This window comes from Nicotiana tabacum, chromosome 10 (assembly GCF_000715075.1).
Source record: "Nicotiana tabacum cultivar K326 chromosome 10, ASM71507v2, whole genome shotgun sequence".
Taxonomy (NCBI): Eukaryota; Viridiplantae; Streptophyta; class Magnoliopsida; order Solanales; family Solanaceae; genus Nicotiana; species Nicotiana tabacum.
This window is the reverse complement of record NC_134089.1, coordinates 156964406-156978687: the sequence shown is the minus strand read 5'-3', so window position 1 is coordinate 156978687 and position 14282 is coordinate 156964406. Positions and strand designations below refer to the sequence as shown.

General features: G+C 35.7%; 2 protein-coding genes and 1 long non-coding RNA gene across 10 annotated transcripts; 2 read left to right on the top strand and 1 right to left on the bottom strand.

Moving 5' to 3' along the window:
• Window positions 1-405: 405 nt before the first annotated feature.
• On the top strand, window positions 406-4154 carry LOC107770331 (SNF1-related protein kinase regulatory subunit beta-2-like). Of its 4 annotated transcripts, none has more exons than XM_016589627.2 (5): window positions 406-614; window positions 855-1039; window positions 2392-2576; window positions 2676-2844; window positions 3642-4154. In XM_016589627.2, exons 2-5 carry the CDS (start codon window positions 857-859, stop codon window positions 3975-3977), a joined length of 873 nt encoding a protein of 290 aa, XP_016445113.2. In that variant the 5' UTR covers window positions 406-614; window positions 855-856; the 3' UTR covers window positions 3978-4154. The 4 variants fall into 4 exon arrangements, with proteins under 4 accessions (XP_016445113.2, XP_016445111.2, XP_016445112.2 ...); XM_016589625.2 differs by having other exon boundaries at window positions 406-688; XM_016589626.2 differs by having other exon boundaries at window positions 406-729.
• A 2429-nt stretch (window positions 4155-6583) lies between these two features.
• Window positions 6584-10310, bottom strand: LOC142164800 (uncharacterized). Its single transcript, XR_012695842.1, has 2 exons — window positions 10185-10310; window positions 6584-6804 (listed from the first exon to the last, which is right to left on the bottom strand). It is a non-coding gene; the product is annotated as an uncharacterized LOC142164800 (long non-coding RNA).
• LOC107770332 (mediator of RNA polymerase II transcription subunit 11-like) lies at window positions 10026-12942 on the top strand. 5 transcript variants are annotated; one of them, XM_075223441.1, is made up of 5 exons: window positions 10026-10316; window positions 11084-11209; window positions 11330-11524; window positions 11682-11798; window positions 12189-12942. In XM_075223441.1, exons 3-5 carry the CDS (start codon window positions 11471-11473, stop codon window positions 12384-12386), a joined length of 369 nt encoding a protein of 122 aa, XP_075079542.1. In that variant the 5' UTR covers window positions 10026-10316; window positions 11084-11209; window positions 11330-11470; the 3' UTR covers window positions 12387-12942. The 5 variants fall into 5 exon arrangements, with proteins under 5 accessions (XP_075079542.1, XP_016445115.1, XP_016445116.1 ...); XM_016589629.2 differs by having other exon boundaries at window positions 11012-11209; XM_016589630.2 differs by lacking the exon at window positions 11084-11209 and having other exon boundaries at window positions 10026-10276.
• Window positions 12943-14282: the final 1340 nt, after the last annotated feature.

Below are 14282 nucleotides of genomic sequence, written 5' to 3'. Positions count from 1 at the left end.
GGGGAGGAGCTAGAAGCCCGACTACAGATTCGACCGAACCCAGTAACTTTTGCTTAAACAACATATTTGTGTTAGAAAATTTATTAAATATTGTACAGATATTAAATTAAGAACCCACTTATTAACACGTAAAGTTATTCTAAAATTTAGAACTTATAAAGCTGAAATTACTCCCCCTCTATACTTACCCACTGCCCACAGCAATTGCTCAATAAGGCTATTTTCGAACTTTAATATGTAAGGTTCAAGGAGAAAAAAGTAATTTAACAAAAGCTATTGTGGGCAGTTTGCAAGATGTGATTGGGGAAGCTGCATGAACTGTAATAACAAACAACCTGAGATGAAACTTTTACCAAGATAATGGAACATTCCTTTATTTAAACAAAACATCATTAGTTCACTAAAGTATCTTCCAAACTCATTGGAGAATAAAAACACTTTCTTTCTTCAGTTGCCTATCTTTTTTTCTTTTCTTTATTCAGAGAGAGAGAGAAGAGTAGCAGTTGAAGTTAAAGAAAGAAGAGAGAGAAAAATGACAAAAAAAGCTTTCTATCAATCAATTATACACAAAGCTGCAGAAATCATGTTACCTTCCCTTTGAGTTAAAATTCTTGGTTTGCTTTCTGAGGCTGCTCTTAGCATACCCCTCTATTCATATATATAACCAGAATAATAATACTACTAATGAGTCAGTTACCAAATCTCTCAAACTCTCTGAATAATATCTAGGTTTATCACTTTTTTTTTTTTTAAATACATGTAGGAATTTCTGGGTTTTTTTGTGTGTAAAATTTTAGACATGGTTTTTAGGTGACTGTGAATGAAATATGAAGTGGGGTTTTTGTATTATGCAGTAATGGGAAATGTGAGTGGGAAAAAAGAAGAAGGTGAGACATCAGGATTAATCAAGAATCAAGAAGATGAAGAGGAGGAATATATGGAGTATGCTCATGGTCATGGTCAGTTTTCAGATTCTATGGTTCAGTCCCCTCCTCATAGCCCTAAAGCTTATCAGTCTCCTTTGATTTTCACTCCACAGGTGAGCTCAAAAAACAAGTCACTAGTATATTTTTATGTTGGCATTATCAAGATACAATTTTTTGTTTCCTTTGACCATATGTTTATGGTGTATATTATTATTGGTATTCTTTTATTTGGGGTGAAGTATCTTGTATGTGTCTATGTTTCAAGAAAATCTCTCCTCTTTTTTTTTATGACACTGGTGTCCGAACAGGCACAAGTATTGGGAACTCTGCCAACCAATATTTAGATAGATTGAAAAAAATCACCTAGTATTGTTTACCTCCTCTCTGTAAAATCCTACTTTATAAACCACCGTGCCTGTTTCAAGAAAATCATGTCTTCTAAAGAATGTTTTATTTCCAGCCATAGTGAGCTAAAATTAGAACCTAAAAGATCAGTCTCTTTAAAATCTTTTACTATTTGTTTTATATGATATTCAAAAGGGAAATAACCTATTGCAGAAATATAGGGTAAGATTGCGTACAATAAACTTTTGTGGTCCGGTCCTTCCTCGAATCCTGTGCATAGCGGAAACTTAGTGCACCGAGTTATACCTTTACTTAAAAAGGGAATGCTTAATTAAATTGTTAAAGCTCTTCTTGAACTTTAATTGTGTGTGAAGAATGTATATGGAAGCTGGTTTTTTGCCTGAAATGGAGGAAGCTGTACATTTACATTCCTGTTGTTGTACAAATTTTGTGGGGTTAATATGTTGTGTTTGGTACGTTAAAGGACACACAAGAAGATTTTTTGGCCATTTGTTAGTCACAAAAAAAATTGAGGGGACCAACTAACACATTAAATGTGTTGCATAAATCTATGCCCTTTATTTACAGCTCACTTATTTAAGTTCTTTCCGTGGAATTTTGGTAGTTTCGTGATGTTAGTCTTGTATTTTCTTATTATTTGATTTTTGTTATTACTTATTGTTTCTTTTGCTTCGGTTTTCTGTTTGGTTTGCTAGTATTGTTGCTTGCTGTTACTCCTTCCTCTCTATCTTTCTCAGCCAAGGGTCTTCCGTAAACAACCTATCCACCTTCTTAAGGTAAGGATAAGGTTTACGTATAATACTCTACCCTCCCAGACCCCACTAGTGTAATTGTGCTGAGTTTGTTGTTGCTGTAGTGGAATTTTGGTAGAATTCAGGCACTGAAACTTCAATTATGTTGAGTTACCCCACACATCGGGGGGTTTGAGGTCTCCTTATATGGTCTTGAGCAATCTTCACCTCATAAGCTAGCTTTTAGGGTTGAGTTAGGCTCAAAGTCCATTTATCAAATTAGAAAACTAATACTTCACTGTTTTACAAAGTAAAAGATTTTCAGTAAGATTCCAACTATTCATTTTTGTAGAAACTTTATTCTGCAGATTCCAATTTTCCCTTTACAAAGGCCTGATGAAATGTTAATGCAAAATCAAAGTGGAAACTCAGTGCAAAAGACAATGGAATATGGGGAAGTGCCTTGTGAAAATGGGATACCAATAATGATTACATGGAGTCATGGGGGAGTTGAAGTTGCTATTGAGGGATCATGGGATGGTTGGAAGACAAGGTATGTTGATTGATTCTTGTTTCTTTTGTTGCATTTTCAGTCCCTTGAAAAACTTAAGATTGTTAACAAAGTGATTTAATTTAACTTTTTTTGCAATAGAGATATCCTACAAAGAACAGACATGGACTTCAGTGTCATGAAGGTGTTGCCGTCAGGCGTGTATCATTACCGGTTTGTTGTTGATGGACAATGGAGATATGCTCCTGATTTGCTATTTGAACGCGATGATATGGGAAATGTGTTCAATGTCTTGGACTTGCAGTTGCAGGTAATCTTCATGGAACCATTCTGATTTTAACTCAACACCGGTTTATCAGTGATCCATTTGGTAGTAAAGCTATCTAGCCGAGGGTATATTGGAAACAACCTCTCTGACCTTCCAAGATAGGAGCAAGGCTGCGTATATCTTACCTTCTCCTGACCTACTCGTGGGAATTAATTGGGTTGTTGTTGTTGGTAGTAAAGCTATCCTACATTGCATGTGTGGATATGACTGAAGAGATAGGTTAGTTCTGAAAGCATAAATTCTTATATGTTAAAATATTTAAGGGAAAAAAATAGTAAAATATTTCATGTCAGGCAGTGACAAGATTGAAATACTGGGATAGTGTCTGAAAATAAAACCAGTAGCTGAAGATAAGGTTGCAGTTCTGCTTCCTGAAAATAAAATACTTTTTCCTCTGTGGGTTGCCTTATGTTCTTTGTATAAACAAGTTTCTCGATAGCTACTATGTCTTAAAGTGCATAGTTCTTGACAAATTCAGCATAAGTAAAATGCAGCTCCCGCTATGCGCGGGATTCGGAAAAGGACCAGATCACAAGGGTCTGTTGTACGCAATCTTACCCTGCATTTCTGCAAGAGGTTGTTTTCACGGCTTGAACTCGTGACCTGCTGGTCGCATGGCAGCAACTTTACCAGTTACGCATAAGTATTCTTGTTAAATACTGTGGCCTCATACAGTCAATTCTCCACTTTGATGGTCTCTCGCGATTGCTCTGTCATTATCATTTTCCTATAATATAATCAAACACAATGATTATACTTACAACTAATGTGATATGCAGGATAGTGTTCCAGAGGTCCTAAATAACACGAGTTGTTCAGAAGCACCTCTTTCCCCTGAATCAAGCTACAACAGTGTCCCTTTCAGTTCAGAAGATTTTAACGAAAAACTACCCGATTTGCCTCCTCTGCTACAACAGACACCTCTCGACCTACCATCTTCATCTCGGAGTAGTATGGAGACATTGCAGAAGCCATTACCGGCAGTTTTGAACCATCTTTACATACAGAAAACGCGCAGCAGTCAATCAATGGTAGTACTAAGTTCAACACATAGATTTCGCACTAAATTTGTGACAGCAGTACTTTATAAGTCCTTGAAAAACTTAAAAAAGTGAAATGCTTTCAAAAAGAAGGAAACTACCAATTGGTTTATATCGAATAGGAAAAAGTGTCTGTAAGGAAAAGTAGCAAAGGTCTACTAAATTTTGCAAGTGTTTTCTTTTTTTCTTTTGACACTCATTTTCAGAAGTAAGCATCTGAATCTTATCAAAGTTTTGCAGATATTTTTGTTACTGCAAATTGTATCTTGATGTGATATTTACTGATATGTTGCTTCTGTGTATCTGTATGACAACTATGGCCGTGCTCGATTGATGAGAAAGGTTGCATCTTTACCAAATTTGCCTGTGTATTAAAATTTCCAGTAAACATTTTTTTTGCAAAATTTGCTAGTGTATTAAGATTTCCAGAAAACATCTTATTTGTATTGAGGTTTCTAGCAATCTATTCTTATGATTTGATTTACAAGTGCTGCTTTCTGTTTCCACTAGAAAGGGTGAAGGGATAACTTCTTACATATGTTGCAGGCTTCTTTATAACATACCTATATAACAATCATTCACTATAAAAGCTACTTTTTCTCAAAACCGATTTTTTATATTATATTTCACCTCTCTATAAAGGCTTTCTACCTATAACAACAACCATCTTTATGAAATTACACTCTTTGTAATATAGATTTTCTAAGATTTTACTAATAACAATATTAAATATTTTTATAACTTTAACGTACAACCTATAATAAAAATATATTATCTTGAGAATGGCAGTACGTTCCATGAATATATGCACACCATATATATTTTTTTATTTTGAAGCTCTACAAATGATATATTTTGCATTAGAAAAATGGTAAAAGATATTTGAAAGATTTATTTATACTTTTAGAAGATATGTACAACGTTCTTTTTAGTTGAAGTTCTTTTCCTGAAAGTTTGGACGCAAATCTTCGCCAATTCAAGCGTTATACTGCTAGTAAGAGACTGAAATCTATGAAACAAGCTACAATTAAGGAGTTCTTCCATCAACATTGAAAGATTTAATTGTGTGCCTTAGACTTTTTGTGCATTTAGTTGTGAATTTTTAATGTATTAGATTTCTCTAGCATTTACTTCGTGAAATATTCATATCTTTTGAGATTTTAATTTTAAATATCTTTTTAATATTTTATAAGAAAAAAATTAATTTGTGGATAATTTTTATCTATAACAGCCAAAATATATTTAAACGTCCAATGCTGTTATAGGTGTATGTCACACCTCCTTTTTGCGCGCCTACCCCGAAGGATAAATGCGCGAGGGGAGTTTTTCCAATTTAAGTGACAATATTCGAAATGAGATTATTTATTTAATTCAGAGTCGCCACTTGGGAAAGGTTTGACTTTTGGTGTCCCAAGTCACCGGTTTATCTTGAATCCCAATTCGAGGAAAATATTCGACTTTCCAAATGAAGTCTGCGAACCAGAAATTCTAAGTAAGAAATTCTGTTGACCCGAGGGAAGGTATTAGGCACCCCCGAATCCCGTGGTTCTAGCACAGTCGCTTAAATTGTTATAATGGCTAAATATCTGATTTAATACATGTTATAACTTGTGTGCTTTTATTAGGTTTAAAACCGCTTTTATTATTATTTATTTTTTATGGAATTGCAACGTCGTGAAAATGCATTTCGAACCACGTCACAATCAATGCGCCCGTGGTCGTTAATACATTCCGACTCCGTTGAGATTTGGATTTGGGTCACATAAATGCGCATCCGAATTTAAGAATGTAATTTAATTAAATCGCGCCTAAAGAGTATAACACGTTATTATCTTTGGGAAAAAGCCGTGAAATTCGCTAAACGGACCCTCCCAAATTCTAAGTATTTAATATATACATTTACGAGGGCCCCGCGATTTATGCGTTTTATTTGGCAAGGCTCGTCTCATTTATTTTTAAGGATATCCTAAAGCGACTACATTTCTATTAAATTCGTTTCTAAAATAAATGAGAGAAAATCCTAACCCGTTACAGGCTTAAAAGAGGCGTAACATATTAAATGCTAGATTGAGACGAACGTTAACGGAAAGGAACATTACTAGGAATTATAAACAAAATCGAGAACGATAAAATAATATATTCGAACGTGATTAATTATCCTATAGCTAGATTAACTCCTCATAATTATATGAACAAACGAATAATTGTTCGCGACTATTAGCGCTGAAATTAACCTTAAGTATTAATGCTTATTCGGGAGTTTATTAGATCTAAACGCCAAACCATCTTACCAAACTCATGCCTATTAGATTAGTGTTCTTAAAATTGTTGCGTTGTTTCGTGCTTCAAAATATGTAAAAACCTGCTGATCCTATTAATAGCCACTTCGTTTAAATGATGGGCCGATGCCAATATTAATTATTAATCTACCTTATTAAACCTATGTTGAAACAAGGAATCCAACAAGAGAGTTGACATACATGGCTAACCCGTTGGTACTAACATAACACAATATGAAAAATTGTTTGGGATACGTTTTTCTTGAAATCAAATTGGACCGGATATAACAAGTTTGACAGTTCAAAGATCCAAACAGGAGTACATACAGATGCTTGCCATGATTCTACGTTATACTGTCATCACTAAATCAGACTAAATTGTTATGCACATGGAGATACGTCTGATCTAACAGCATACTATTTAACAGTCCATATTAGTTAGGGTACGTTCCAATTCATACAGAATAAATGCAGTCGGAATGAGCTTAAACAAATACAGGCTAACTATCATTCAACCTATTGCTATATTTTGAACACAAGTACTATGAAGCAGGCGACGTTCATTTCTTTATTTTTACTTCAACTTCAAGCTTTCAACAACACATGGTTTCAGAAGTATGTACCTGGAAGTGCTTACAATTGAAGAAGAAGAAGGGTCAGTAGAGTAAAAGTGGCAAACGAACAGCAACACAGCAATTTCAACCGTACAAATACCCCAGAAATACACTCAAAGGCAGCCTGGAATGTTTTGTTAAAACCCAACAGCACAATCAACACCCAAAAGACTCAACTGAACTTGAACTTAAACCAAAGTTGAACTAATAGATCGCAGAAGAAGTTCATGCAAATTGAAATCAAACTGAGATGTCGACTTCAACTACTAAACTCGAAACTGAATCAAAAAATTCAATGGAATAGTCTTTCTGTTGTTTTTTGTTGTCAACTATTTTTAAAACTCTTTTAAGTCTCAAGTGATATCTCTAGTATATCTCCTCTCCCCAGTTCTCCCTGCGCTCTCTCTATATCCTCTTGGTCTCCTTAAAAACTAGTTCTTCTCCTCCCTCATTTTTAAACTCTTGGTTGTCTACCTTTAGTTCTGAAAACCCTTCCCTTTTATAGCCCAAGAAACTGCCTTTATTCCACAGCCTGTTAAAACCAATTAAAAATGACCTCCCCCCATCTTCTCTTTTCTGTTTTTCCACTCACAATTTAAAAGAAAGGTATTCCCCATGAGATTCCCCCTGACAGCCCTCTTTTCATTGTTAAAAATGGTTTATCCTTTATTAAATTAAGCAAGTATGGGCACCATGAGTATGTCCTGACAGCACATGCTGTCCATTCTACTTTAATTCATTAAAAACTACAATGCACATGCTGCCCAAGGTCTAAAATGAGTAAACATGCCAGCAATTTCATATCAATTCAAAACTGAACTCTGGGATCTATATCAAAACTACAGCTATAACCAATCCTAAGTGATTTTTGATTCAACTAACAGACTAACACACAGTGATAATCAATTCTCAGCTGATTCAACAATGCCTCAGTAAATCAAATTAAATAGCATGAGTCAGATTATTACCATTTCAAACTGAAACTAATTGACGACATATATCAAATCGACTATGCGAATTACAACACATACAATCAAAGCCAATGATCAGAATCTAACAGTATTAACAAGTGATTCAAGTTGTACTGACCAAAACAAAAAGTTGCCCTGGAAACTAACTAATCGACCAAATTCATTTCAATCGATTATATAGTTTAAAACACATACACTCAATCAGTGAATAGAGAAAAGATTCGACCAAATAAAAGGTCCGGGCAAGGTGGACAGAATAGTCGACACAAAAATGAAAACAAATCAACTGACATTTAAACACATAAACAAACATCAACAGAAAACAACATGGAACTGACAAGAAAAAGGAAAAATACCTTAAGAAAATGAAAATCAGACGAACCCGCCTTGGATTCTGACTCAGACTTCTTTTGGGGTTGAACGGACTTTAATCGAAGTGTTCTCAACTGAGAACACTTCGATTAAGGTCTATTAGACCCCAACCCTTTCGTTTAATTGGACAAAACCCTCAGATTCTGGATTTCTAGGGTTCTTGGGGCTGATTTGGGACTTGAAGTTTTCTGGTTAGATTCGGACCAAACCAAGCTTGGTTTGGTCATGAGGGAGGTCAGGAGGGTAACTGGTATGGATTTGGGGTGATTTGGCATAGTTTGGGGTTTGGCTCGAATCTTCAAATGAAGATTCGAGACGATGGGGGAGGATTCGAGACCAACGATTTGCAGATCCGTGTCCAGGGGGTAGAGGTGCACTAGGGGTGTTAGTCTGGTGGTCACTGGCATCGTTGCCGTCGGGCTTATGGTGAGGGAAAGGAGGGGCGGCGCTAGGGTTCTTGAGGGGGTTTGGGAAGGAGACGATGATGGGGGAGGGGGGTCTGGCTTAGGGGGCGTGGGGGTAAGGGATTGGGTTTATATAGTTAGGGAGAAATTTAATCCAGGCCGTTAGATCATCAAAAATCAATGGCCTGGATTGATCAGCTTAAATGGAAACGACGCCGTATGGATTAAGTGAGACCGGTGGGTCTCTGGGTGAGACGGGTCGGGTTGAAACGTGGGTATGGAGATGTGATCTTGGTCGTTGATCATTCTGAGATCAACGGCCCAGATCAAGCATGATCAAAACGACGTCGTCTAGACGTCCCTGGGGTCAGCTGATCTGGATCGGGCAAGACACTGCTTTGGGCCTGATTTGGGTCCAATTTGAATGGCTCATTTCCGATTTAGTCCACTTTCAAACTCTTTTCTTTTCTATTTTTAATTTAAAAAAATCCGAATTTACAAAAACTCCTAAAAATAAATTATAAAAAATATAAAATTAAAATTATATCACAAGACATTAATTGATTTTTAGTAATGACTAACACACAATATCGTATATTAATTAAACAAAAATCAACCTTTAAACGATAGAATGACAAAATTACCAACGATAATATTTTTTGTGATTTTTTATTCATTCAAAACCAAATACGATTTGATTAATTCCTAATAGTAGAACGAGATCCTAAACTTACACGCGACATATATTTTTTGTATTTTTCATTGACAAAACTACAAATAACTACCAAAAAATGCCACGCAAAAAATTCTAAAATTGTACAACAAGATAATTTGTTTTATTTTTCGATTTCTTTTGGAGTAATTGTCGTGTAAACAAAAATCACGTGCTCACAGTGTATAACAGTTATTCATTATAAAAGTCAAAAAATATCGGAACAAACGATACTATTATAGAGAGATTTGATTGTATACAAATATGTTATTTTGGTATAATAAAGAAGTTTTAGACTAATCATCTGCATATAGACATGTCAACATTCAAGGCTCTTCTGTTTTCTACTACTAAAGAACAACATAGATTCTGATTTTATCTCCTCATTATGATGACATTCTCCGTAATGGTCTTATCAAAATTTCGCGGAACTAAATCAAGGCTTTACTAGTCTTCCGCTTGAATCATTTATTTATCCTTGACATTCTCAATATTATGATAAGATAATACTGACAAATGACAAAGAATATTAAAGGTATTATTCGGTTATCAAACGTGAATGAAGTTGATTGAACATCACGTTCATGCGATATTGATATCAACGGAATTGAAGGCCTAAAACCAAAATATATTAAAAGAAAAATTCATGTAATAGTAAGACACAAGAAAAGCCTATATGGCTTTGATCTAGTAATGAGCACGCCTGTTATGTTATTGAACTTTCCTCTATATAAAAATATGGTATTAAGTGAAAATGTAAAGGAGTGAACGGATTATTCATCCAGTTTTCAACACTTACTTGGGGATTTCTTAATAAAAAGATAAGACTTTTGATATATGGATCAATTAAATGTGATTGTGAGATATATTATTTAATTTAATAGAATTTTGTATTAATAATTATGTAAATATAATATTTGGGGCGTTCACCTGCCTTACCCTAGGGCGGCCCTTGATCACTAGCTGCGACGAGGACGGACGATTGCTGTTCTTCTGCCACCTACTAATCGCCGCGACGCAAGGTGTGGAATGATTGGCTTCTCACTTGTATATGCCTGAACGGTAAACAGACGAATTGTCGGCTAGGTTCTTTTTCAGTTCTTTCGTTTTCTTTTCCAGCTAGTTATTTCAAATTTCTCTTTTCCGGGAACAAAATTATGAAAAGTTATTGAGATGATCACTTGGAATAGGGGGGAGCGAGAGAGAGAGAAGAGAGGGGTGATTTTCCAGTTAAGCAGTGAATGAGTGATGAACCACAAAAAATAATACGAAGTGATTCGGTAAAAGGAATATGCAATTATAGATTTTAGGCATCTGTATCGACAAATTGGAAATTTGTAAGTGGAAAACACAATAATTAGGATACACACTTTAAAAAAATATATCTCTTTCTGTCAGTGCACCCAGATGAGGGCCTCATTTGGTGACCTGCAGTCCTAGCATTTCTCAGGGAACAGTGGAAACAGTCTTTTTGCAAGAATGCAAGGGGAAGACTGTGTAGATTATTCGCGCACTCTTTCCCCTTTTACGCCCTAGCTGGGGAGCCTTTCGTGCATGAGATATATCTTTTTAGTTTAACCACTAGTTGCTTATTGGCATATTTAGTTGAGATATCATTAAAACCGATAAATTGTACAACAGAGGAGCATGAAAGAGCGCCTATGATAATTTAGAAGAGAAATAAATTTTCCTGCTTCACTGATGAATAAGACGTGTGCTAGCATTTGGTCTATGGAATTTGTCTGTGTTACATGCAGAAACGATATTTCTAATATGAAGCATGAGAGATCCTAAAGCTAGGCATTTGTGTCTTGTCTTAATGTGACAAGTGGAGAGCGTCTCTAGCAGCAATGGCATAGCCAGCAATCTTGCCAAGGGTGTTCAAACTTTAATGAAGTACAATCAATAATATTGTTATGATGAGTGGGTGCACCGAAAAATTAAGCAATATTTAGGTAACCAATAACTTTTTGGACTAGTTAGTAGCGCACTTATTAGAGGAAGTTTTCTCTTCTATTTTTCCCATTGCTTATGGAAGGTTCCTCTGATCGTCCCTTAATTATTTTTGTCTGCAGAGAGTTATGAACCAAAATACCCTGTGAACTGCACTGAACCGGGTTTCCTAGATCCTGTTTCGTTTCTCCACATCTAGCTCGATCTGTGTTGTTAATTCACTTAATTTTAGCACCTGTCTCGACAGCTCCACTCAGAATACTATGGATTCACAAAGCCAGAATACTTCATTGCAGCGGCTGCAAAATGTTGAGAAGGTAAATGTTTTAGAGAACTATTGACTTAAAATTGGCTGATTTCAGTAACCACTACATTTGCATCTTTGTCTTCAAAATACTTCGAGTTCTAATTTCAGTAACTGCTACATTATTGACATATACCAGCTGATTTTGTATCTTTTTCTGATGTTTGTAGAGGATAGTTAGAGTTCTGGAGCTAGCAGGAGGTGTAATGGATGAAATGGCAAATCCAAGCGGTCCCAGGAAGGAGCTTATTAACAACCATTGCAGGGAGTTTATGCAATTAATCAAGGTTTGGACATTCTTTACTACTTTGCACCTGGATGTTTTAGAACCTTTATATCTGGTAACAGCACCTTGTTATGTGTAATAAGAAGCCGTCAAGCTTTCGTGCTGTTACTCCTGGCGTTTGAATGTATGAGTCTGATAATTCTCTTGTTTGCTTACTGTTTGTTGTCCTTTTTGAATTGCATTTATTTGCCATTTGGTATTGAATGTGAAATTTCTTACGAGGTAAAAATGGAAACTTATTGTTCATAACTTCTACATCGGGAACTAGTTTACTGTTGTCATGGGCAATTACCATTATTTTTGTCTGGAACAACTGAGTCTGTTCTTGAGTTCTGATTGAACTAAGATCAGTTTGAGAACTAAATGGATGATATTTTACCAATTACAACAGGACATCCAGGTCACACTGCGAGAAGAAATCAAAAGTGCATGTGAATATCGTCCTTTTGAGAAGTGTGACTATGTACCAAGAATATCAAACGAGATCTGTTACAAGAAACTAGAATATGTCATTTCTCAGTTTGATGATATGAAGCGAACAATTGAGGGTTATCATGCTGCAGCGGTAGACCTTATGGCCCTAGACTAGTAATAATTTACTCAGTGTTGCTTCATGTTCATGTGGCAACATAAATATCTACTTTAACAACAATGCCTCAATTCCAAGCAAGTTGGGGTCGGCTTATCTGTTAAGGTTTATTTATTTAAAGAGTTGGAATGAGTGCTTCCGTATCACTACTTTTGTATGAGTATGATAGCTGATGGATCTCTACTGATTGCTTAAAATCTTGTTGCAGTTGAAAATTTCTTCAAGCTGATGTTACATAGGTCTGTAAAAAACTTAGGCTTTTCTTTATTTGGAAGAGATGATAAGGAATGGATATCCCAAAAAGCAAGAGGTACTTGAAATGTCAGTGAGAAGCTGTTATTTAAAATTTTGTTTAGCTTACCATGGTCTTGATCATTCGGTAAGCAATGATGAGTTTGAAGTACTTGTGCCGAGGGTTTATTAGTTTCAGCCTTTCTACCTCCTCAAAGTAGGGGTATGGTTGTGTACGTACTACCCTTCTCAGATTACACTGGTTTGGTGGTGTTGTTGTTAACTTGTTATTGGGTTCATGGATCAAGACTTCTCTTCGAAATCATTCTTATATGTCCCCTTAATGCCGGATCCATATCTTATTCAATCAAAACTAAGTTCAATATGTGCGGTTGAAATGTAGGCATGAAACATTGGTGCGCACTTGTTTTTTGTTTATGTTGCAAAATTGCTCTATTTGGCTGTGTGCGTTTTCTACTGTAACTTGAAATTATACTTGGTAGGAGCAGTGGCGGAGGCAATATTTTTGCTAAGGGGTAAAAAAAAGAAAAGGTTAAAAATTTAAAAGAGACTGTGGCCAGTGGGAACTGTATCAACGACCTCACAGAGGTTTTGAACCCCTTGACTACTAAGCTATGCTTTTAGACTGTCTCAAGGGGATTATATATATATATATATATATAGTATATTTCCCGGCGAACCCCCTTCCGGGTTCCGGCCCCCTAAATCTGCCCTTAGGTAGGAGAATGGTTATTGGTTATGACTGAAGTGCTGTGAAACTAAAAGAGCATGGGATGAATACAATGAGTTGGCAAATACATTTGACTTTGGATCTCAGTATTAATTAAAGTTTACTTTCTGTAAAGTGTGTTGTTCTGGGCAGAAAAAATGACCATCTATTGCGTAGGGGTTGGGCTATTTTGGTCCTTGATGTATACCCTTACCAGAATGTATACAAAAAGTGGACACTTTTGGTCCGAAACCTAAAATTAATGGTAGATGTTAAAAAGGTAACAACAAGAAAAAATATTATTTCCAATTTAACGAATAATAAAATTAAACAAATGTGATAATCTGATTTCCAGTTTAATTTTTTTTCCCACTTCAAGCATTCGATGTTCGAAATTTACTAGCTCGATGCCATAGAAAGCTCATTATGAGAGATTTTAACATTTCCAATAGAAGAGAACTCTATAATCAGAACTCGACCCAAAGATCTCTAATTAACAATAAAGGACCCTTCTACGTTATTGAGAAGGGCAGAGAGATTATTGAGATTAATCTTTATATACCATAAAGTTGGGGTCCCATACTTCTCATGAGACTGTCTCTGTTTACTTAGTTCAATCAGAATAACTAAATTTTCTAACTCAGATTGATTCCTCAATCTTTCTCAAAATCAGCCACGTAACCAGCACGTCAAGATGACTTTTTGTGAAGTGATGTCACTTCTATCCTATATGTAAAGTTCTGCATAATATTAATACATATACTTAGTAGTAATATTACTATTTTTCGACGAACCAGCATCACGTCGGTCAATGTGCATTTGCCCTTGGGAGGGACGATCTCTCTTTCGGTCTAGTCTTAGAAGGGAGTATATTTGCTATCCATTTGGAGGGATTTAAGTGCCACTCTCTTTATTAATCATAGTCATTACTTGAT